Raw genomic sequence first — 26202 nt, forward strand, 5'->3', positions numbered from 1 at the left:
CGCAGGGGGAGGGGTTCAAGAATCCCAAAAATCTGTCTGCGTATATTTGGCCGCAAAGATGGCGCAGCGATACAATTTTGGGGTTGTTTATTAATAGAGTTCTCCACCACCGTTAGTATTAGTGAGCAGTTTCACGAATACATGCGTTTTACTGGTTGATCAAACACTTCGACAGCTTTTTTTTTAATCTAGAGATTTTTAGTCGAACTTTGACAGCTGATTTCGTGGTTGAAAATAATAAACAAATCGATTTTACACGGCTACACTAGCTAGGTTGTATTAGTAAGATCTTGCGTCGAGAAGTCAATGAACAGCCCCAAAATTGTATCACTCGCCAGCTTTGCGTCCGAAACATGAATTATTTTTATTCACCAAATTGTAGTCCTAAATAATTTAAGAAACTTCACTGCAGATGTCCACTCAATTGGATGCAATCCCAGAGCGTTAGTATTTGTTTCCTGCTAGATTTCATTCCTGACCCACTGTGCACTGGAGGCACTTTATACCCCGTTCACACTACAGTATCTTGATAACAAACGAAATGTATAGTATGGATTCTGGCATCAAGATAGGCTATAATATGATATTATCACGTAATATAGGCTGTAGTGTTTATGAGGTACTACGTATGCATTGTATGTATTAAAGTGTTCGCACAGCATTATGTTCATGACAGCAAATACAAAATATCGTAACACTCGGTAACGTACACATTTCCAAAACAAATTCCAACACACTCAAACTGGAGGAGACGGGGGACACCGGCAACTGAGAGTGAGCCGAGCGTCCTACGGTACACATGAACGATCCATCATAGTACTGTTACTATATGGTGTTGTTGTGGTATGCATTCGTCGTACAACAGTAAATATAGGTACCAACCAGCCAGTGGAATCAAGCATAGGCACAGGAATTTCATTTACCAAGCAGACGTTTCCGTGGAAGAATCAGTGCCAGTTTTCTTGTCAGAATCACACCCTAATCTTCATTCATTCGTTCCCATTGCGTCTAACAGGTAGTTCCACAATAAACCAGTTTTCCAAGGGCTTTACCATTAGACCTTGACTGTTCTTGTGCTCCAAGTTCAATTATTGAGATTTTGTTTGCCCACACGAAAACCACGTGCACGTACCATAATAGTCATATTACGTTGTGCCGTATTTGTGCTGACAAAGGGATTAATTCTTGGCTCTTCTTCCAGAACCATGGACCAGACCAAGCTGAAAGAACTCGGCCTGCGCCTTTTCGAAATCAATGCTTTCAAATTCGGCGATTTCAAAATGAAAGTCGGCATCAATTCGCCGGTCTATTTCGATCTTCGGGTGATCGTGAGCTATCCAGATGTGATGGTAAGTGCGAATGGAATGATATCAAACAAGCTCACTGCATAGTTTCATATTTTAAGGAAACGGTGTCGGATCTGCTAACCGAATTCATCCAGCAAACCAAAGTCGACATGGGAGCACATCTGTGTGGGGTTCCTTATACGGCACTTCCGATTGCCACGTTGATTTCAATCAAGGCACAGAAACCGATGCTGATTCGGCGCAAGGAGGCTAAAAACTATGGCACCAAGAAGCTGGTCGAAGGAAAGTTCAATGCCGGAGACAAGTGTCTCATCATCGAAGATGTGGTGACATCTGGATCCAGCATTCTGGATACGGTGACTGATCTACAATCGGAAGGTAAGTGGGTTTTTCTGTGAAATAAATTATTTCTTTTCTACGTACGACCACGCTCCCACACCCCATACACAAAACGAGAGATAATTGAATTGTCCAATGTGTGGCTACCGGCCACTACAGATGGTTATCGTCAATTAGAGTAGTCTGTACGAATGTGTAGTGTTATTATCTTCTATTAATATGAATACGGGTCGTTGGTTCTGATAAAGGGTGCGCTCTAGCACCAACATGTGGCGCAACGTGTTGAGACTGGTGATAGTATAACGTAACGTACGTACGGTGAAGGCGATTTTGTGTATATTTAGACTATACCTAGTCTATGCTTTTTGATTCTGTTTCTGATAAGATGCAAGCTTAGGAATATGCATTTGACTGTTTGATACAGTGCTGCAGCGCACGAGGCGTAACATTTATTAACCTACAGTAAGTGTTGTGTTCAGCGGAAGACATCTCGAATCACACTAGAAAGCAGGGTTGGCATGCTCAATGTTTCACACAAATTGCTCATTTGTTAATAACTCTGCAGTCAATTGACAAAATATGGCTTGTTCTTGAAGCGATTGATAGACATAAGTTTGAGAGGTTGCTAATGGTACATAGGTAAAACACAGTAGATTTGTATTCAGGCGAAAAGTTGTTTCAATTCCGTCCAAACACATTGAAACGTCATATGGATTCACTTCGGCATGATGAAGGCAATTGATTTGCTTGGAGCGCTTCTTTTGCTGAGAAGAATGGATGTAAATATTCATATATTGCGTTCTTATAGATTTTGTTTTGTAGCTTTTGAACTAAACTGCCAAACGTATGATTGATTCGGTCACGTCGAAATCATTGATATAGTTGAGGTTTCTTCTTCTCGATATGACGGAAATGGGTGCTTATGCCAAAGTTGTAGTTTGCTACCATTGGAAAAGCATAACGAAAAAGATGCAAAACTAAATAAAGTCACCCAGGGCGTTTTGGCAAAACAGCCTTTGAAAACCAATATCCCTGAAGAGTCTCAATATACGCACATAGATATATAAATAAAGTAAAGTAAATAGTAGAAAGGAAATTTATTAAGTAATAAATAAACAATAGGATGCGGCTTTTTTTTTAATGTTCATGAAACCTAAAATTTGTTCGTTTTTCTAGTTCAAATTGACTTGGAAAGAGATGTCCTCGGGCATGAAGCAAACTAGTAATCCTGCAGAGGTTCGCGGAAATATTATCAGACTGTTTAACAACGTGATTTGTTTTGTTTACAAAAGCTGCCCAACTGCCGGGGAGCAAAATGTTCCAGCTTTGTGTATGACTTTATCGTTGTCGTTTCCGAAAAACGCTGAACTTCGAAGTTCGCTCTAACCGTATTTTCCATATAAAACAACAACAAAATTGTATGGAAAATACGGTTCGAACGAAGACAAGCATAAGGGTGAAAACCGTCCCTGATTGGAGGATCTGACAAATATTTGTTAAGGATAGTATTGATTACCATCGACGTCAACAGCAAAACAGCCTGTCAATCGTGGTCGGGAGTTAATCCGAAGATTATTCCGGTTGGAGCTGAATAATGAACATTCATGGTTGTAAGCTCCAACAGGTATTCTCCTCGGATTAAATACTTATCAAGAATATACAGCTGCATTGACGTCAACATCAGAGTTAATTAACATGACCCTAAGCAAACATTTCTCGATGAACATTTCAAATGGTCCTATCTGCTTTGATCGATTCTCTTCATCGACTTTCTCTTTTCATAACCACTCCCGCATAAACGCGAATCATAAATTGACCTTACCTAAAATGGTTAAAAATTGTTTATAATCCCTGCTAAACTTTAACTGAAATGGTTATAGAACTTTACATGAACGTTTAATGATAAAGTTTCAACCTTATGTATTATGGTTTTTTGGAACTGGACCTTACAAATAATGGGTTGTTAAGAACCATTACCATTCCAAATTCTTGTTTTCTCCATACATTTTCAGAAAGAGAACTATATAAGAACGTTTTTACTTATGATTTGAGAACATTAATGGTAATGGTTATGGTAGTCAGTAAGGTCCATTAATGGTTTTGTATTATCGCTCAACTTTACGTGGAATATATCGTGAATTGGTAATCAGTAAATTACAGGCAACCAATTCGCGATATATTCCACATAAAGTTGATCGATGTTACAAAACCATTCGTGGACCTTACTGACTACCATAACCATTACCATTAAAGTTCTCAAACCATAAGTTAAAAGGTTCTAATATAGTTCTCTTTCCGAAAATGTATGGAAAAAACAAGAATTTGGAACGGTAATGGTTCTTAACAACCCATTATTTGTAAGGTCCAGTTCCAAAAAACCATAATACATAAGGTTAAAACTTTATCATTAAACGTTCATGTAAAGTTCCATAACCATTTCAGTTAAAGTTTAGCAGGGATTATAAACAATTTTTAACCATTTTAGGTAAGGTCAATTTATGGTTCGCGTTTATGCGGGCTGCTATGCAAACAGATTTCGCGCTAATTCTACCACATAGTTTGATAAAGGAGGTTCTTATCTAGCGTCCAAAACGTCAAATACAACAGGGAAAGGTTTTGCAGCTGAGTTATTAACGAAAGAGAAAGTCGATGAAGAGAATCGATCAAAGCAGATAGGACCATTTGAAATGTTCATCGAGATTTGGCAAATCATCCAAACAGGGTCGGAATTAAAAGTTAATCCGAGGTGGAGCTTACCGCCATTAGTGTTCATGATTAGTAAACACTGCGGGCATGTGCCACTTTTTCTCGAGGGAGAAGGGAGTGAACTCAAATCTAGAGAGGGTTTAGTATAAGAGAGGAGCAGATTCAAAACAAACTGCCTTGGCAACCTATGCATAGGTGGTTTCTAGCAACACTACCAATGCAATCAAGATAGGCGCTGCTCGATTGGCTCTGACTTTGACAGTTAGTTTGGCTCAAAATCAGCCAGTTCGCTCTTCTCTTATACAAGACCCTCTCTACTTAAATCCATCCGTGCACCCGTCTATGCTCGTTTGGCTCACATTTTGACAGTTCTCGCTGCTCGACTGGCTCAAGATGGCCGCTTCCGCGAATCTCTGTAAGTATATAAGATTACCAAACCAAACGTACTTAGATTTAGAGGTGGCGCAAAGTTCGTTTTGACTCTTGAGAAATGATTTTTAGTAATATCACCGTAACTTCATCATTTTTCTACATATTTTGGATCTCTTAGACCTATTCTCTTTATAACTAAATTCCTGAAATGTATGTAGAATACAATATCTGTCTTATTCTGCACCTAGTAAGTTTGACGTGGCGTGACGTTGATTTGCGCGATGAAAAAAGAAGAGCTGCAGTATTTCTTGGTTACTCGGAAGTTTTCCACCGGTAAACCTGGTAATGGGCTGACCAATCAACCGCTTCTCCGTATCACTTCTCAACTCCATGGCACTATTGTATCCAGAGATGACAGCACAATATGTTTATAAACATTGAGGTAAAAAAATCTGGCAAAGCATACTATGAACTATGCCCTATCAGCATACTTGCTTTTCTGCTCAAATTAAGGTTTACCTGCAATCTGAGTTCCGAAAGCCAATTTCTGTTTTCTGAAGCATCAAATCGACTTGCAGTCTTCAACAAAGTTGTTCATTATAGTTTTAAGTATAAAATATTTTAATTTCATGCAAATCAGTTTATTAGGAAAAAAGTTTGAATGATTTTAGTTGGTCATCATTTTCTCCCATACTAATTTGACGAAAATCCCGAACAAAATTGAAATTGTTGGCGCGACCTCTTAACCACAAACGAAGTGACAGACGGAGCGGCTCGAAAACTTTGGTGACTAACCTGCTATTGCAATTTTTCAGTGTACCACATGGCAACACCACTACCACTGGATTGTACCACATGGCAACACTACTGCTGGATTGAACTAGCATTTTCACCAAATGTACTAGAATGTTTTCTCTTTCACTCTACTCAAAACTGGAATGCATAATAAAATGACAAAATTGTTGAGATGGCAACCACTGCACCTTTGGTGCCCCTCTTTTTCCTACACCACTGTACCCAACTAACAATTTTCACAATGTAAACGCTTTACTCATTTCATTTATACAGCCTCAAGCTGTATTCAAACGTTATACGATATGAGGAAACCTTTACTCAACCTCTATACAAGCAAATCTGGCGAACTTAGTCATCTACTTATGGCTGTTGGAACGGTCGGGGGAGAAGCTCTTATTGCATATCCATTAACGCTTCTATACAGCTGTTATCCTGCTGTTTTTAGTTGTGTGTGAACTTGAAAGGCGCTTATTCAAACTTTTCCCGGTTATCCAATAATCACTACACAGCTTTCTCTTGTAGCCGGGTTAAAAACTGTTTACGCTTTTTTATGAAGGAATTTATTGAGTTTATTTTGCTGTGAATCAAATTAATCGAAATTAGTTACAAATCATCACCAAATTATTTACCCTGCACCGGAACCTAGAATCGAACTCCAGACGACCTCATTGGCAAATGTTGACACTACCAACTGTGCTACGCCAACACTTTGAACTTATGTAAACAAATCAACATTCCCTTCTACAACAAAATCGCTGAGTAGAGGCCGAGGTAGAGGCTTTATAATAGTGCACACGAATCACTTTTCTCGACTAGTTATAAAAGAGCAGAGTAAAAGCTGTAAAACTGCACACGTCTAAAAATAAACCTAGTTGACTGTGAAAATGCTTCCGAAGTTGCTCTAACACAGTTTATAAGCTGAGTACAGGTTGTTTAGTTGTTGAAAAAGCACTTTTGATGTTTATGTTATTCAGCAAGAGTGGTTGGTTGTTTAGAAGCCATCAAATGAGTAATATATTCATTTTGTTAGCTTTGTTTTGCAGCTACAAGTTGAAAGTTGATTAGTGTGTGTATAGAAGTGACATTAGCGTTTATTGGCTGATGTAAAGAGCCTAAATTTATAAAGAGGCGACATGTCAAAATTGGAACAATCGATTGTCTGTCAAAGTCATATGAAAAGTCATTCCAATCGAGCAGAAGACCTGTCAAATGGATAAGATGTCGTCTCTTTATAAATTCAGGCTCTTTAGGCTGATGTTTTTCAGTGCGACTGACAAATTGAATAATGGTTGTGAGAAAGTTGAGTAAACGCTCTCCAAAACTATTTTGCTAGCTTTTGCTTGTAGCTGTATCTGCAGCTTCTTTTCAGCTACTTTACAGCACAACGCTGGAAAAATTGGCTTACAAAGCTGAAAATGTTAGTTGGGTAGTTTCTTTTGCTGGTGTTCATTATTCATTTTTCATCACTTGTAAACAAAACACGAGAGAATACACATTAACCTTTTTATCGCTTCTTGTAAATCGCGTTGTTAATCGTTTTATTCCTCCTGGTCCATCCGAAACCCTCTTTAGGTTGTGGGCCCAGGTCGCTTCGGAAGTGTCGGGAACCGAGTAAAGTGTAACGGTGTTACGATGGTGGAGGAAATACAGAACGATCGGTATCATCTGGCGTTGTTCGACGGAAGCAATTATTCGGCGTGGAAATTCCGCGTGACGGTGCTGCTTGAGGAGTACGACTTGCTCAACTGCGTCGAGCGGGAGTTGGCTGATATTGCTGAAATCAAAGAAGAAGCCGGTGATAATGCAGAAGTGAAGAAGCAGAAGGCGGCCGCCCGTGAGAAACGGGCCAAGCAGGAGAAGAAGTGTAAATCTCTCCTGATATCGAGGATCCACGACTCCCAGCTGGAGTATGTCCAGGACAAGCGTACCACCAAGGAGGTTTGGGACGCGCTTAAGAGAGTGTTCGAGCGGAAGAGCATTGCCAGCCGGATGCACATCAAACGGAAGATACTTGGTATGCGTTTCGAAGGTGGGCAACTCCAAGAGCATTTCTTGCGGTTCGATAGACTGGTTCGGGAGTACCGCGGCACAGGTGCTGTGATGGATGATTTGGACGTAGTGTGCCACTTGTTACTGACGCTTGGACCGAATTTCGCTACTGTTGTGACTGCTCTTGAGACGATGCCGGAGGACAATCTGACGATGGAGTTCGTCAAGTGCCGGCTGTTGGACGAAGAGACCAAGCAGAAGGGAGCAGATATGGAATTGTTTACCGCGAAAAGTGATACTGCGGCGTTTTCCGGTACGAAGTCGGGAGTGAAGCAACCGAAGAAACTGAAGTGCTTCTATTGTAAGAAGGAAGGCCACAAGATGGCCGAGTGTCCGGAAAAGAAGAAGAAGAGTTCCGGTCCGAGTGGTCACCAGAAAACGAAGGCGAACGTTGCGGAAAGCTCCGACCGAAATGGTGTCAGTTTTGTTGGCGTGAGTGGCGGGATGGAACCGCAGAAGACAAGGTGGTTCATTGATTCCGGTGCGTCTGACCACCTAGTGCGCGACCGGGAGTTATTTTCCGAGCTACGTCCGTTGAAGAAGCCGGTAGAGATCGCTGTGGCCAAGGACGGCGAATCGATCGTCGCGAAACAGTCCGGTACGGTGAAAGTGGTATCGGTGGTGGACGGGAAGTCGATCGATTGCACTGTCAACGATGTGCTGTACGTTCCGCAGCTACGGTGCAATTTGTTCTCGGTGTTGAAGGTGGAAAAAGCTGGCATGCGGGTAGTGTTCGAAGACGGCAAAGCTAAAATCTTCAACAACTCCGAACTGGTAGCTTGTGGTGCGCGCCGGGACAAGCTTTATGAACTGGATTTTTACTCGTTGGACCAAAGTGCGTGTGAGACATCGTTGCTTTCGTGCGGTCGAATCAGCAAAGACTTCAAGTTGTGGCACCGCCGGTTCGGCCACATCAGTGAGAAGAATCTCAAAGTTCTTGCTCGGAACGGATCGGTAGTGGGTTTAAAACTGAACCCGGATAAGTGACATGATCGTGTGTGGACCCTGTGTCGAAGGGAAGCAAACCCGGCAACCGTTTTCGTCGCGCGGTGAAAAGCGTTCGTCGCGAGTGCTCGAGCTGGTCCACTCGGACGTATGTGGACCGGTTACGCCAGCAGGGCTGTATGGATCGAAATACTTCGTGACCTTCATCGACGACTGGAGCCACTTTACCGCCGTGTACTTGATGGAGTCAAAGAATGAGGTGCTGGAGTGTTTCGTGGCGTATGAAGCCATGGTGACGGCCAAGTTCGAGAGGAGGATTTCCCGCTTGAGAAGCGACAACGGCGGTGAGTACTGCGGAAAGCGTTTCAAACAGTTCTGTAGGTCAAAAGGGATCCAGCAAGAGTTCACTGTGCCGTACACCCCGGAGCAAAATGGGGTTAGCGAGCGCATGAACAGGACCCTTGTCGAGAAAGCGAGAGCGATGCTGCAGGATTCGGGAATAAGCAAGGTTTTCTGGGGTCAGGCGGTCCAGACGGCTGCGTACCTGATCAACAGGAGCCCGACCAGTGCGCTTGATTCGAACCGAACTCCGTTCGAATTGTGGGAGTCGCGAAAGCCGGATATTTCGAAACTTCGAGTATTCGGATGTCGAGTGTTTACTCACATTCCGAAAGAGCTGCGGAGGAAATTGGATCCGAAATCGTGGCAAGGCATCTTCGTTGGCTACTCTCCGAATGGCTATCGGGTATGGGACCCGAAGAAGGAAGCAATCGTTGTGGCTCGAGACGTGGTGTTTGTGGAGACCGAAGCACCATCGAAGGTTGATGGCCGGACCGAGGGCCGGGCAAACCCCGAGGGCGAATTCTTGTTTTTGCCTCGCAGCCGGAACGAAGAACTGGATGAGGATCTGGAAAGTCGGAACGCTGAAACGGATGAAGAAGAATCGGATGAAGAAGGATCGGATGATGAATTCGGAAGCTTTTCGGAAGATCCAGCTGAGGAAGATGCGAATTCGAATGCAGAAGCAGAGCCGGTGGAGGAGTCTACGCCAGTTGATGGAAATCGGCCGGTACGTAACCGGCAACCACCGAAATGGCACGACGATTTCGATGTCGAGTACGCGGGATTCGCATTGAGTGCTTTGAACTATATCGATAATATTCCGAGCACGATTGCTGATCTGCGGAAGCGCGAAGACTGGGGTCGCTGGAAGGAGGCGATTGAAGATGAGATGGATTCGTTGAAGCGCAACAACACCTGGACGCTGACGCGACTTCCTGAAGGCCGAACTGCGATTACCTGCAAATGGGTCTTTCGAGTGAAGCATGGAAGCGGCGAAGCGGGCGACCGGTACAAGGCCAGACTCGTGGCTAGGGGCTTTAGCCAGAAGAGAGGGTTCGACTATTCCGAGACGTATTCTCCAGTGGCGAAGCTGGATACCCTTCGAGCTGTTTTGGTCTTGGCGAATAAGGAACGCATGCATCTACACCAAATGGATGTCAAGACTGCGTTCTTCAACGGAGAACTCAACGAGGAGATTTACATGGCTCAGCCAGATGGGTTTGAGCAGGGGAAAGGCCTCGTTTGCCGTCTTAATCGTTCCTTGTATGGCTTGAAGCAAGCGTCCCGCGCGTGGAATGAACGGTTCCACACATTCATAGTGAAGATGGGTTTCGTCCGCAGCGAGAACGACCAGTGTCTTTACGTACGAGGCGAAGGGAAAAACAAAGTCATTGTTGTGCTCTACGTGGACGACATTTTGATGGCCAGCTCGTCTCTGAAAGTCTTGGAAACTGTGAAGCGTGGATTTTCGGCGGAATTTGAGATGACGGATGCAGGAGAAGTAAAGCAGTTCTTGGGAATTTCCGTGGAACGAGATGCGCCGAACGGGATCATGCGGATTCATCAGCGCAACTATTTCGAAAACTTGCTGCAACGTTTCGAGATGAATGACAGCAAGCCGATATCCACGCCTTTGGAGAATCGGTTGAAGCTGACGCGAGGAATCGAAGAACAGAGGACGTCGAAGCCGTACCGCGAGCTCGTTGGCTGCTTAATGTACGCTTCGCTAACGACGAGACCGGATCTTTCAACAGCCGTGAACTACTTTAGTCAGTTCCAGTCTTGTCCGAACGAGAATCATTGGGTTCACCTCAAACGGATGTTAAGATACGTCAAGGAGACTCTGGATGTTGGACTGATCTTCCGGGATGATGAGTGTTCGCCAGTGTTGGAAGTATATTCGGATTCAGATTGGGCTAACGATTTGGTTGATCGTCGTTCCGTAACCGGTTGGATCTTCAAGTTGTTCGGTTGCACTATAAGCTGGATAACACGGAAGCAGCACACCGTGTCATTATCATCGACCGAGGCCGAGTTGTCGGCGTTGTGCACAGCAGCTTGTCACACGCTGTGGCTGATACGCTTGCTACGGGATCTGGGCCAGAAGATCGATGAGCCGATAGTGGTTCATGAAGACAATCAGTCTACCATTCGGATCGCCGAGGACTGTCGTGATCATGGCAGACTAAAACACGTTGACACCAAATATCATTTTTTGAAGGACTTGATACACCAGGGCGTACTGAAGATTAAATTCGTCGGAACATCGGAGCAACAGGCTGATATTATGACGAAGGGACTTGCGCCCTCACCATTCAAGCATCTACGATCGTTGCTAGGACTAGGACGATGCTGTGGTTGAGCAGGGGTGTTGAGATGGCAACCACTGCACCTTTGGTGCCCCTCTTTTTCCTACACCACTGTAGTTTCTTTTGCTGGTGTTCATTATTCATTTTTCATCACTTGTAAACAAAACACGAGAGAATACACATTAACCTTTTTATCGCTTCTTGTAAATCGCGTTGTTAATCGTTTTATTCCTCCTGGTCCATCCGAAACCCTCTTTAAAAATGATATACACTCTTTGCACACTGTCAAAGAATCATTGTACACAAAATCAACTTTGTGCAAAACCAAAACAAAAATACTGTCCCATCTAGTGGATGATGGCACAAGCGAGGGGCGATTCACTTGTGTATTTTCGGTTCAGGCCAACGTATTGATGAACGTATTGAAGTATTTTTTATCGAATAAACGTGTATTTTGTGTAATAATGCATTATTTTGCACTTTTTGAATATAAGTAATTTTCTGTGTATTAGAAAAATAAAAGTGTATTTTTATGCATTAATGTATTGAAAATCAGTTATAAGCGTATTCTGTCATTTCAGTGTTTATGTTTGCCACTCGAACCGAGGATCAAACTCACAATGTTGACGTTTTGTTTGACAAAAATGCAGAACACACGGTTACTTTAGAATACCCACTAATGACTAGAATCTAACCCATTTTAAAGAATAGAGACTTATCTTATAAACTCATTCTCGCTCATTACGCATTAATAAGCATCTGTTACCAAGGCTGTTACGCATTAATGAATAATCGTTACTTATTTGTGGGTCACAACTACTCATTTATGTTTTTTATTTAATAAATGATTTAAGCCACCTTTCTTAGAAATGGGTGAAATTCTACTCATTAATGCATTGTTTTGTGATTCGAGCTCGGATTAAAATACAAAATAATAGATTTACGCATTTTGTTCGAATTCAGCATTTTCATTGAACATATTTTCGAATTTTTCGTGCAAATGACGAATTATCGTGTATTTTTATTATTCGTCGAATAATTGTGTATTTTTTCCGAATTTTGTATTTTTTTGCATTTTTTTGAGTAATGACGAGTAATGATGAATTTTTGTGTATTTTTTTCATTTACGCATTTTCGATTCATTCTCGAGAGCAGTGAATTGCCCCTCGGGCACAAGCTTCTAAGAAAATTCTATTACAGCGAACCACATTATTTTAATTGATTTCTTCGCCAGTTAGTCGTCTGTCACTTCGTTTGTGTCTTAACGTTGACCAATTTATCTGATTTTTTGCACAGATGTTTGTTTTTGTTTTATGAACTGAACTATCAAAAATATCAATCTTTTTCCAGAATGAAATACCCTAATGCACACCTTCGCTGTGTATTTTTGCGATTGGTATTGATGAAATGGTTAATTCCGTCGAACCTTCATTTTGAGGACTTCGAATGTCTGGGCTTGACCTGCATTAGCTCAACTCTAGTTGGATTAATGTCAGTAAGAAGTCCCCCTCGCATATAGCTCTAACGAAAGTGAGCAATGGTCCTTTTTCCGTGAGTCTTTCTATAGATGTGCCACAGATTGAGGGGAAGTTTACCGGCCCGATAGTAAAAAAAAAAGATACACATTACCATTTATTACATAAGACCACGTAGTCCTACGTCACCATTGCGTACAGTCCCATAGGGCTGTCCCTTGTAGTTTTTAGATTAGGATTCACTGTGGTTAGTGATGCGATGGATTAAAGCAGAATTTGTTTTTTTTTTATTTAAATCTAGTGGGGATAGAATAAGGCAAAGTGAAAAATTGCAAGGAAGGAGACAGGCCTGGGATTGAACTCCCTACCTTCTGCTCAGTAAGCAGAAACGGTAACCACTGAACTACTAAACCTCGTCGCAATGCTACATCGACATGTTTCGTCTAGGAATGATTCTCTGATGACTGTGTTGGGGAAGCAGCATATGCATGTACGTAATTGGTGGATTTGTTAGTTAATTCGACGCTTTTGGACATTTACCACTTTTTCAATAGTTTCTTGTTGAAAATCAACATTCGGAAGCATTGTCGATGCGTAGCCATATTTCTGATCGATTGGTGATAAAATTATTGAAATTGGTCCAGGGGCAGCTGAGTTATTAACGTTCAAAATCTTTCTTAATTTGTTACATGTTCCATTTTCGGTTTTCACAAAGTGTACCCCCATATAGAAATCAAAGACGTAGTCCTACGTCAAAAAATATTTTCTGTACGTTTTTATTTTTCTAAAAATATTAGGAAAAATTATCAAAAATCCAAGGAAATCAGTTTCTTCCTAAGATTTTTGTCAAAAATTAAATGTAAACATATTGTTTTATATCTCATCATGAAAAACAATTGGACTCTCAGGAAAGCCGAAAAGTCGATATTTTGGGGTTTTTTGAGTCCAATTTTACGCCATAATCTATCTAAATAAGTATCTTCTATCTTCTGCTTCTATATATATAAAAAATAATTTCTGTCTGTCTGTCTGTCTGACCCTTATAGACTCGGAAACTACTGAACCGATCGGCGTGAAAATTTGTATGAAGGGGTTTTTAGGGCAGGGAAAGTTTCTTATGATGGTTCGAGACCTCTCCCACCTCTGTAAAAGAGGGCTCCCTTACAAATGAAACATAAATTAAAAGGCTCAAAAAATGACAGATAACTTAACACACATAGACATTTGAGGAGTAACTTGTTCAGTAGTGTTATCGCAAATCTGTCAGATATTGAAATTGCACAGTAAATAGTTTTTGAAAAAGGGTTTTTTGTGTATTAAACTTCATACGCTATGACATAATGGGTTAAGGTCCAATTTTAACTTAAAGATAATTATGTTTACTAAAAACGTTTAGAGCAAATGCGCCTTCGAAACAACATTTTGTCATTGTTATGTTTGACACATAGTATTTTGTATATGGAATTTTGATAAAAAAAAATCACGTTTGAGGCTGTAACTTAGTCATGTTTTGACCATGTATTTTTTTTAAACATAACCATGGTTATGTTTAAAAAAGTACATGTCGTGACATTTTTTTCCACCTAATATTTTGATGACATTTGCCTAAGATGAAGAGGAGACAACTGGTTTCTTTTTGTCTATAACGGGTTCTTCTCTCTTTATAACAGTACTAAACAATTTTAATTTGGTCCGAATGACAAAGTTCAGCCGAGGGAGACGACTCTATCTACGATGCAAAAAAGATTGTGTTTTGCTGTGGCTAGCTGCACGCACGCTGAGTAGATAGAAAGAAGATTGATGACTATTCTGAAGATTTCCTGCAAAAAGATGATGCACGATGCAAGTAGATGCGACAAATGAAAGAAGATTTTTCGTAGATTGATTCGCTTGACCAATTCCACGCCAAATCGGTCAGTCACCAAACTTGACTATCTTCGATCTGGATGATACTTGGCACATATTTTCAGTATGATAAACCAAGTATTTTTGGCAGGAGAAGAGACCCTTTTGACTCAAGGGTAATTTTTGAAAAGGGCCTATGTGTTTTTGCACACATACTTTAAAAAAAATCTAGTTCGAAAACAGTTGGTTTTTTGTAAACAAAAAAAAATACTAAGAAGGAGTTGTAGGAAACTAATAAAACTTTATAAAACAAATAAAAACGGAATTTTTTTTTTCATTTTTTTACAAAATAAATTTAAAATAAACAAATTCAAATAACAAAAAAAAAAAAAATTTGATTTTTTTTTTTTATATTTTTTTAATAAAAACTTGAATAGAAAGCAGAAGTTTTGAAAACAACTTCAGGATGGACAAACTTTTAATAAAAAAGTTTTTCTAAGAGCAACCCGAAAAAAAAAATTACAGTGAAATTTTCAGTGGAAACAATGCTCTAACATTAATATTTATTGTCGACAATAAAAATGATTGTTATAATGTTGTACCCTTCCGAAAACGGCAAAACTGTTACCTAGCTGTACAATGAATGTACATATTGAAATGTTGTTACAATGATTTTTATTGTATTTTTCATTTATTTTATTGTTAACATGATTCGATCACGAACAATAATGAACAATTCTATTACAATAAAAAATGTTGTTACATTAAATATTGGTGTGTTTTCATTGTGGGTTACTTCACGAACAATAAAAATAAATCTGATTGAAGCATGCAGACTATGAGAGGGTCAGCAACACTGCCAATGTAATCAAGATAGGTGCTGCTCGTATGGCTCTTGCTTTGACAGTTCGTTTGGCTGTATTCGTTGCCAAGTCAATTGAACGCCTACGACCAGATCGGTTTGAGTTGAACTCAACTCTCCTGCCTCATCTAAATCCCGCTTAATGCAGACCTTTTCCGTGCAGTCACTAATCATACAATAATAATAAAAAAATCCACCACTTGAAGATGTCAGGAAATCACTCTCAGGTGGAAGCATATTTTCATGGGCGATTCTCTCCAGTTGAATGCATTAACTTATCAACGACGTTCAACCACCAAGGAGACGTGACCTAGAGAGATCGAGTGCAGGGGAGTTGGCTTCCATTTCTCACAAGTTCCGGATCGAATCTCAATCCATAACCAGTAAAAAAAGGACTCACCCGTAACAGACATTACCACCCCCTTCCCTCCCCGGGGCGATGTTTTATTTTTTCGATTTATTTTTAAAGTCGATAAAGTAGATCTGTCAAGCCAACACATACACTCTAAAGTACACTGTTATTTTTTTTAATCAATAAATTCGCCAACCAACAGTAAAATAACAATAATATATAATGTTATTGAAAAAAAATTATATGGGGAAATCACGAAAATTTCATTGTTAAGATACTTAACAACCCCCCTTTTTTATTGTAAATTTTCCATTTACCATGAAATTTACTGTTTTGTACAACATAAATCAAGGTAAATTTATTGTAGACGTAACAATATAAATCATTGTTAAGACAATAATTTTCGTCTTATTGTTACATTGTTTTTTATTGTATTTTTGTTGTTATTTTTTTTCGGGAACTTTTAAGGCATTTTTGAAACTTTCATTATTTTCGGCAAAATGTTCAGTTTGATGTCAGTATATGATTATAAAAATCATTTCAAACGATAGTGCTCATATAGATAAACTTCCTAAATGTAACCGTTTTCGAGATATTTCAAATTTACTTTCATCAAAATCAATTTTTTGTAGAAAATATGCCCTTTTCGTAAGTTATACGTGATTGTCCATCAAATATGATAAGTTTTGCAAGATATGCATGTACTTACCTTCAGCTTACCCTTGCACGAATAGACTATTGAAAAATTGGGTTTGAACTTATAAGATAAATAAGATAAATAAATTAAATACCCATGCGTTTTTATTTGCATCTTGCATTTATTACTTTTGATCGTCTTTAATAATAATAATTTGTACATAAACCTTTTCGTTGGATATATTTTTATTTGATGAACTTTTGTTTGGCATGTTTTTATATGTTATGAATGGTGCGTTCTTCGTCATTCGAAAATAGTTTCGCTGATATTTTATTTTCGGAAATAGGAACAATACAGTGATATTTTCTTGTACCTGGGATCGTTTTGGCATTTTCAAAAATGCTTTTCCATTCTGCAGCCCCCTGTTCGTATTCCTTTTGTGACACAAAACAAAATGACATTTTTGTTAAATAATCATTACTCTTCTGGTTAGCCCATGCATATAACTCTGCTGCACTTGTGATTGGATGTTCGTGTTCTACAGCCACACTTGCGTTCCTTGCCATTCGTTTGAATGTGCCACCAATCGCGTCACATGGTCCCTTGCCATGCGAAGTTGCAAAAAAGTGCCATTCAACATCAATATTGTACTTCGTTTTAAATGTACAAAGACTTTCAAATTTTTTGCAATTTTTATATTGCGATGCAGCTCCATCAGACATAAGCATCGCTTTTTTTACTTGTATTTTTGTTTGCAAAAAGATCAGTAATTTTGAAATAAATACTTGCACCGCAATTGTATCGTGTTTTAAAACTTCAAATATTACGATCAAACTTAAATTTTTAATCATACCTGATTCTGAATAATAAATGCAAAAAGGATGAATAGTGTTTATTCCAGTAACTACTTTGGGCAGCATCTTGAAGAACAAATGAATAATTTTCGGAAAAACCATAAATTATGACAACTTCTCCATTTTTAAGAGTATTTTTTGTATTTCTCAAGAAACTAGACTGCTGAGTTTTAATATAATCATGGGTTACCAGTTTTTCCAACTTTTCGCAAAAATACAAAAATACATCTACTGGTTTTACAAGTTTCTCTAAACTACATCGATCAGTTGAAACCCATTGTTCAAAACATATTTCAGACATACCCTGTTCCTCGAATTTTTCTGAAAAACTTCTTTCAAAATCTGAGAGACCTGGATAACGTTCGCATTCGCGGAGATAACAATGTTTAGTTCTGGATGATGAGCTGCATAATATTTCTTCAAAATAATGGTTGAAATCTTTTTCGAATGAATATTTTCTAAGACAATGAAGCATTAAATTAATATTTTCATGGATGGTACAAACACAAATATTGTGAGAACCTGAGCTACCAAGTAATTTGCAATGCTTTGGTTTTGGTGCTGCAAATGAACTAAATCCAATGCTATTTTTTACTAACTTCTTGAAATTTAATAAAAGCTTCTCGCAATGTACAAACTAAAAGTCGCTTTTAATATGAATCTTCTTACCTTCCTTCTTCACTGAAACGTAACCGTTTAGTCCTGGCGTGGCTCTGCTTAACTGGTCGCTTTCGAAGAACTGCAATACCTCGTTTTTAATTTCGGGATCCAAGCCGTGTCCTAACCTTTCGTATAAATACATTGTATTGCAAGCATCGAGCTTGCAATACAATGTATTTATATGTTTCAAACGAGGTTTCAAACTCGTCCATTACCGTTTGCGTTGACCAAGATTTCGGCAAAATCGTCAGAATCCTTATTTGATCGTCTCTCGATGAACCTGGATCAGCAAATCTCTCCTTCAGTTGTCCGATCATCTCATTGTGTTCCGCAGCTTTCAATTTTAGTTGCACCAGGTCATCTTCTTCCGTTTGAAAACCGAAGATGCGTTTCTTAATGCCATTGGTAATGTCCATATACTCTCTCCGGGGATAGTTAACATTCTGGAATTTTTTTGTCGATATTGGCGATACGTTGATACCAGCTATGCCCTTGATGAATAGCTCAATATTATGCGTCCTGGAAGATTGTTGCTCTCCGCTATCCTGAGATGATGCTGTTGTTATTGACGTAGTTGATGGTATTTCTTCGAGGCTATGTCGAGATTTAGATGGCTGCGGCTCCGCGATGTCCATGACTGACGGTTGCACTTCTAGTTCCAGATTTTCAGCACATGGTTCGATTCTATTTAAATTCATTCGGATTAAATTCGGATAATTTACGAAGCTTTGACGAACACCGTTTATTAGGAAACGGCTTGCAACACTCGACCTTCTTGAATTCCATATTCAAATTATACTTGTTCACTCAAAAAGATTTTTTTAGTGATGTCTGTTTTCAAAAAGATGGTCATGCTTATATACAAACGTAGGTACCATTTGGATATTCAGGTATAAATATTGTTTTGATATTGAAGCTATTTTAACAGAGAAGCTCTTTTTTTCATGAAAATGACCACGGAAGACATTATAATGTACCTAAAATAATAAGATGGATAGGTACATCAATATTAACAACTTAAATAGGATGAAACTACGCTTGATAATGAAAATAAGTGCAACTTAACTTGTGTTGGTTTCTATATTTAAAATAATAGTGTTTTCATTTCCCCTCTAAATTCTAAACGGGTTGTCTGATCGTTAAATCGTCAAAAGACAAATTGAAGGTATGTGTGTATCTTGCTAAACTTATCAATGCTGATGGAGAATCACGATTAACTTATGAAAATGGCTTATTTTCTACAAAAATAAATGATTTTGATGAAAGTAAATTTGAAATATCTCGAAAACGGTAATATTTAGGAAGTTTATCGATATGAGCACTATCGTTTGAAATGATTTTTATAATCATATACTAACATCAAACTGAACATTTTGCCGTAAATAATGAAATTTTCAAAAATGCCTCAAAAGTTGCTCTTCGAAAAACTTTTTTATTGAAAGTTTGTCCATCCTAGAGTTGTTTTCAAAACTTCTGCTTTCTATTCAAGTTCTTATAAAAAAAAATATAAAAAAAAAAATTAAAAAAATGTTTTTTTTTTGTTATTTGAGTTTTGAGGTTTATTTTTAATTTTTTTTTTGTAAAAAAACGAAAAAAAAAATTCCGTGTATATTTTTTTTTATAAAGCCTTATTAGTTTCCTATAATTTTTTCTTAGGAAATTTTTTTCTACAACCAACTGTTTTCGAACTACATTTTTTTTTAAGTATGTGTGCAAAAACACATAGGCCCTTTTCAAAAATTACCCTTGAGTCAAAAGGGTTTCCTCTCCTGCGGAAAATACTTGGTCTATCATACTGAAAATATGGGCAAAGTATCATCCAAATCGAAGATGGTCGAGCACGATTTCAGGTTTTTCAGCTCATTCTGGATGGAATCCCTCTAGTGTGAGATTTGTTGAGCATCTAAATCTCAATTTTAAATGGTCGAAAAATCTTACACTAGCGAATCAATCTACGAAAAATCTTTTTTCATCTCTTGCATCTAAACCCATCTACTCGCATCGCTCTGCACCTTTTTGCAGGAAATCTTCAAAATCATCTATCTATCTATTAAGCGCAAGTGCATCTCACAACAGCAAAGCAAAAAAATTCCTGCATCTTACATAGAGTCGGTCCCCTCGATAAAACATGCTTTGTGAATTATTAGATAACGGCGCCGGTGGTGTAGTGGTAAGCGTGATTACCTCTCACCCCAGCAGGATTGGGTTCAATCCCAGTCGGCGCCGCCGGGATGTTCTGAGGCATAACATCTCTGATCACGCCTTCCTTCGGATGGGAAGTAAAGCCGTTGGTCCCCGGTTCATGAGTTGATGGGTCGATAGGTAGGGTCCAGGTGCGGGAGCTGTCTTCCTGGCACGTCGGTAGCATTGGTGCTCAGCACGGAAAACAAGATCGACGGAAAAAAACAAACCAAAGGGACCAAAGGGAATTATTAGATAGACATGAACAAAAATCTTGGTTTTCCCATAGTAATTCCCATACAAACTTTAAATGGTTTGTGCCATCTTAGTTTCTTACCAAATGGGTTCAAATTTTTAGAGGTTAGTCAAGATCCGATTTGGAATCGTTTAAGTATTGTGGAGCGAAAATTTCAGATTTTGCATCACTCTAATGACCATACCAAGTACCATAAAATTTCTGATCAAAGCACAAAACTGACATCTGCCGCCGTGTTCGCGAAAAATGTGTAACCTAGCCACCAACACGCATGAGTTGGTTCGTGTCTAATCTATTCCGGGCAAATTATGTTTATCTAGATAACAAGTTTTGATGGTTTTGACAAATTCCATCTGCACATTTGAATCCGCCGTTATGGATTCTCGATCAAGAGTTAAGTTTAAGTTTCATGTCGGTTTGTCGGTGTAGTTTCCATCAGCTATTCGTTTTTTTGTTGTTATCCAACAATATTATTGCAAGTTGAGTTTTCGTAATTTACATCATCCTCAAGGAATCAAAAATATCTCCAAATGACAAAATGACAAGCGATCAACGAACCGAATGATAACGCTATGTCAGAAGTGGAAAGCAATAATGATATAATCTTCTTCTTTCTTTTTGATGACAAGCAGCATGTGCGAAACAACTCACTCCTTAGGATTTCTTTAAGAATTTCTTTTTAAATTTCCTCCATTTTTTAAACTACGTCTCAGAATACGATTCCTCTGGTATTTTTCTCGGAATCCCATTGAATCTGTTTCCTTCTGTTCCCATCTAGTTATCTTGAATGCTCATAAGAATTCTCTTAGGCTTCTTATTAAAATTAACCTTCTGTTCTCCTCAAGATCCCCATACAATTCTCAGATTTTCCTTGAATTTCTCCTCACAACCCCCGTTGAATTATTCTTAGAATAACATAGAAATTCAATTCAGAACTTAACCTTTCTCCCTCCCTTGAATCCATTGAAATTAGTCCCATAATTTCTTAGGACTTCATATCAGAATTTTGTTGGAATTCTTGTCAGAACTCTTTACAATTTTTCTAAATGTGTATGTAGGAATCCTCCTTAGCATTTTTTAGAAAACAACACAACAGAATTCTATTGAATATTATTTAAATTATTTGAATCCCAAAAATTCCTCCAAGTCCCATAGTCTTTATATTGTCTATGGCCATTAATATAATGATTTTTGTATTTTTAAAATTTATGAGCATGGATTTTTTAAATCCCTCATTTTGAGTATGTTTCTCAATCCCAAATTGTTGAAAAAAGTACCATTACGTTTTTTTTTGTTTTTAAAAATGCAGGATCACGAAAATGTTTATAAGTCACAAATCTCGAAAACAAAATCAATTAACAAATGTCAATTCCTCAGAATCATAGAAAGTTTCTTGAAACCTTGCTTGAAACCCATTTTTTGATTTAGATGTGTTAGCACAAACCGACTCTCTCACCCCAGGCCTTCAATCCCAGTCGGCGTCACCGGGATGTTTTGAGGCATAACGTCTATGATCACGCCTTCCTTCGGAAGGGAAGTAAAGCCGTTGGTCCCCAGTTCATGAGTTGATGGGTCGATAGGTAGGGTCCAGGTGTGGGAGCTGCCTCCCTGGCGTCGGTACCATTGGTGCTCAGCACGGAAAACAAATTAGGGAGCATCCATAAATGACGTAGCATATTTTTGATCAATTTTAGACCCCTCCTCCCCCCCTCGTAGCGTATTTGGCTATATCCAATACATGGCCGGTCACAAATTCTGAAACCCCCACCTCTCCCCTCAAATGCTACGTCATTTATGCATGTTCCCTTAACGAAAAAAAAAACCGACAAACCGACATGGCACTTAATTCTGACTTCTGCCCGAAAATCGTAAACGGCCGATTTAAATGTGCAGTGATCCGAACTGTCAAAACCATAAAATTATTTTATCTAAATAAAAATCATTTGTCCAGAATAGATCAGAAACGAACTAGTTCATAAATTTTGCATGCGGGTTTATGGCTTAGCTAAACATTTCCCGCAAACACGGAGCCAGATGTGGCCAGATGTCCGTAGTGTGCTTTGGACAGAGATTTTATTGTTTTTGCTATGGTCATTCATGTCGATTTGTCGGCGGTGTTAGTACAGACTACGGAGTGCTTAAAAGTTTTCTTTAATTTTCCCTAGATCTCATTTATTTCATTTATTTCATCTCATCATCAAGATTTCATAAACAATTTCTTAATTTAATCTCTCACTCTTAATAATTCTACCTACTACATACGTAAAACCGTGTGAAAAAACCTACGAGATTTTGATTTTTCACATGCTTAAATATTTTTTAAAAAATCGGATTTTGATGCCATTTGTAATTATAGCATACTATGGTCCATATAGACATATTTTTAAAATTTCTGTATTTAAACCAAAAATTGTGATTTTTTTTTAAAGTATGCCATTCGATTACCTATAGCTTAAAGCGGTTTATGTGATAGGAATCAAGTCGATAGGTTGTATCGTTGTCGAGAAATCGTTAAAAACGTACCGTGTTAATCGCAAAAAACCGTGTAAAAAGACTTCAGTGTAATTTCCAATATCAAAATCATAGCTAAATAGACCATAAAATTATTGGGCTATGATATAAACTTTCTTAATTTTGTTTTTTTTTTATGTTCTGCAAGGTACCGAACCTGGTAAATGAGAGTTGACTGTCACTTCCAGTTGACTTCCATGCTTAACAGACTGATTTATAATTTATTATTATTAGCTGACTAATAATTGTGGGATGACTGTACAACGCGTATAATTAATCAAAACATTATCATAAAGACTTATGGATCGGTTTTGAATAAATCAAGCGACGCATTTAGTTAAATTAAAATTTCTGCTTTAAAGAAAATGATTCCAATAGTTTTGCTACGAAACATAATTTTCCCACAAACACCTTCGACTATTTGTATTTGCGTGATTTTAACAGGAAAACCGGGAATTTCTAAATAAATTTTAACTGGTTATTCTGCGTATACAAAATATTGTATGTCAAACATAACAATGCTAAAATGTTGTTTTAGAGGCATACTTTGTTATACATAGAAGTTTTCAGTACACATAATTTTTAATTAAGAAAAATAGAAAGTACACATAATTTATTTTTCTATTTTTTTTAATTAAGAAAAATAGAAATAATTCCACGTCAAACTCATACTTGGCGCTGTAGACCGATATTGTATTCTACAAAGAGGCCTCGCTAAGCTCAGTCAGTATAGACGCAGCTACAAAGCAAGACCATGCTGGAGGTAACTGGGTTCGATTCCCGGTCCGGTCTAGCCATTTTTCAGGTTGAAAAATTTCCCGACTTCCCTGGGCTCAGAGTATGGTTGTACTTGCCACACAATTGTACTAATGCAAAAATGGTACAGGCATCGAAAACTCTCAGTTTTAAGACTATAGTTTTAAGATATATTGTATAGTGACCAAGAATCCACGGCTCTGTAAAATTAATTCGATTGAGCCTTATCAAATCAATAAATAAACAACAAGTGCGACCAAGGACCAAGGAAGAAACGTAAGCCATCAGGTTGGTCATTGTCGAACGTTTCTTCGCAAATCCAGGCTGGCATTCGGGACCAAAATTCGTACTTCCAAGAAATGTATCGAAATCCGTACACCAAATACAAAATGCATGCTTCGGGCCTCCGTTTGTACAATTTCGGAATTTATCTTCACGTGACCGCATACTAAGGCAGCGCTTTTATTTCTATTGTTACTCTGGAGCACCATGCTTTTTTGGCATTGTGTTATATGACTTTCTGAAACTGCAACCTATGTTTGTAAAACTATTGCAAACTAGTCTGTACTAGCTCTTCTATTATCGGAAAGGAAATTCTAGGCCAATATCTCAAAACACTCCACAGATACTGGTTTTTAAAATGTATAATGCCAGAACACTGGGCGGGGAAGAGTTAAATTTGACGGTGTAGTATGAATGTTTTCAGATATGTATAACCGTAGGATATGTTATAGTTAATGTAGATGGCTGTGATATTGTCCCCTATTCTGCGAGTCGTGTAACTCTCTATCAGTAGATAGATGACAAAATTCACGTCGTGTGAGGTAACTTTCCATGGCATGACGTTACTTAGTGACACAGAGTCACACGACTCACAAAATAGCGGGGACAGGCAGGTTATACCGTAGATTCTTAGATGGCACACTTATCCTAACTATGTTCTATTCCAGGTCTCGTCGTCACGGACGCAATCGTGGTGGTTGATCGTGAACAGGGCGGTTCTCAGAACACAGAAGAAAACGGCGTCCGAATGCACTCGCTGTTCACGTTGTCATATCTGTTGAACGTGCTGCTCGAGGCTGGTCGCATTGAGGAGAAGACAGTGAAAGCTGTGGCAAAGTACATTGAGGGTGCTCAAATCAAAAGCGACGGTTCGTTCATTAAGAATGGCACCACGGTAATCAACGAGCTGAGCCGTACGGGAATGACATTCGAAGCACGTGCAGACTTGGCCAAGTGCCCGGTCGGCAAAGAGCTGATGAAACTGATGGCCAGTAAGAAAAGTACCCTTTGCTTAGCCGCAGACCTGACCAAGTCTGAGGAGATATTGAATCTGGTGGAGAAAACTGGACCATACATCTGTTTGTTGAAAACGCATGTAGACATTGTCGAGGACTACAACGAAAACTTTGTGAAATCGTTGCAATCACTGGCCAAGAAGCACAATTTCATGATTATGGAAGATCGTAAGTTCGCTGATATTGGAAATACTGTTGCTCTGCAGTATGACAGCGGTTTATTCAAAATATCCAACTGGGCTGATTTGGTAACTGTTCATTCACTTCCTGGCCAGGGTGTGCTGAAAGGGCTGAAATCGGTACTGCATGATCCCACCCAACAGAGGGGAGTGTTTCTACTGGCCGAAATGAGTTCCCAAGGCAATCTAGCCACTCCTCAGTACAGTGCCGCAACGATGAAAATAGCCACGGAGATGGACACGGACTTCGTCGCCGGCATCGTGTGTCAGAGCTCGGATTTAGTCGCTTCCCCTGGACTGCTTCAGTTGACTCCCGGCGTAAAGCTCGAGGAGGGTGCCGACGGGTTGGGCCAGAAATATGATAGTCCCGAGCACGTCGTCAAGGAGAAGGGTGCCGACATTTGCGTTGTTGGAAGAGGTATCTTGAATGCTAAGAATCAGGAAGATGCGGCCAAAACTTACCGGAAACGGCTTTGGGCGGCATACTGTGAACGTGTCGGAATGAGCGAATAAATCATTAATCAAGTGCATCTGTTGCAGCAATCACACCCAATTCCACAACGAGTATTACCTTGAGACACCTAATTAGAAAAGTAACAGCTACCTGATTGAACACCGTTAACCACTATTTAGTCATTCCCGAATCATTCCCTATTATAGTCCCAATATTGTCTAAATTGTGTTACCCAAGTGTGTAATAAAATATTTTAAAATAGAAATCCATTGCAAATGTTGTCATTTTATTTTTTTGGTCAAGCCTTCTTCCTGCCCGATTTTCCTATAAAGAATTTCCGAACCAAGTATATGATGTGATGTCGTTAAGATTTATTGGGTACATATTTCGAAATAATCAAAACTCACAAAGAAATGTTTAGAAACAAATATTTATTACAAACAAATGATTCAAAATGTATCGATGAAATTTAACAAAAATAAAACTGAAAATCAGCCAAAAACTATCGTTCTATGTAAACAAATTTTATATTTTTTCAAAAACTTAACTAATTCAATTTGAAAATCTCAGTTGCACACACTTTCGATTAGAAATATTATTTTTTTCTTGAAGCAACTGTTCTCAATTACTATATTTTAAGTTTACAAGCAATTCGTTCAAGGGTTTTGAAATATTTCCCAATATAGTTTGCAGAGGATTGCAGATTTTCAGTATGATC

The 26202-nt window shown here is 38.8% G+C and overlaps 1 protein-coding gene across 1 annotated transcript; it reads left to right on the forward strand.

The window, feature by feature from the left end:
- Window positions 1-859: 859 nt before the first annotated feature.
- On the forward strand, window positions 860-25623 carry r-l (rudimentary-like). The gene is made up of 4 exons (XM_065222104.1): window positions 860-1015; window positions 1202-1349; window positions 1406-1685; window positions 24504-25623. The coding sequence occupies exons 2-4, from the start codon at window positions 1206-1208 to the stop codon at window positions 25541-25543; spliced, it is 1464 nt and encodes a 487-aa protein (XP_065078176.1). The 5' UTR covers window positions 860-1015; window positions 1202-1205; the 3' UTR covers window positions 25544-25623.
- Window positions 25624-26202: the final 579 nt, after the last annotated feature.

Source organism: Ochlerotatus camptorhynchus, unplaced genomic scaffold (genome assembly GCF_037179485.1).
Source record: "Ochlerotatus camptorhynchus isolate MF236.1 unplaced genomic scaffold, CSIRO-AGI_Acam_v1.1 ptg000157l, whole genome shotgun sequence".
NCBI lineage: Eukaryota > Metazoa > Arthropoda > Insecta > Diptera > Culicidae > Ochlerotatus > Ochlerotatus camptorhynchus.

Coding starts and splice junctions, on each gene's coding strand:
- r-l (XM_065222104.1), top strand. CDS start 1,206: ATGGACCAGACCAAGCTGAAAGAACTCGGCCTGCGCCTTTTCGAAATC. Junction 1,350..1,405: donor TGAGCTATCCAGATGTGATG/GTAAGTGCGAAT, acceptor TCATATTTTAAG/GAAACGGTGTCGGATCTGCT. Junction 1,686..24,503: donor GACTGATCTACAATCGGAAG/GTAAGTGGGTTT, acceptor GTTCTATTCCAG/GTCTCGTCGTCACGGACGCA.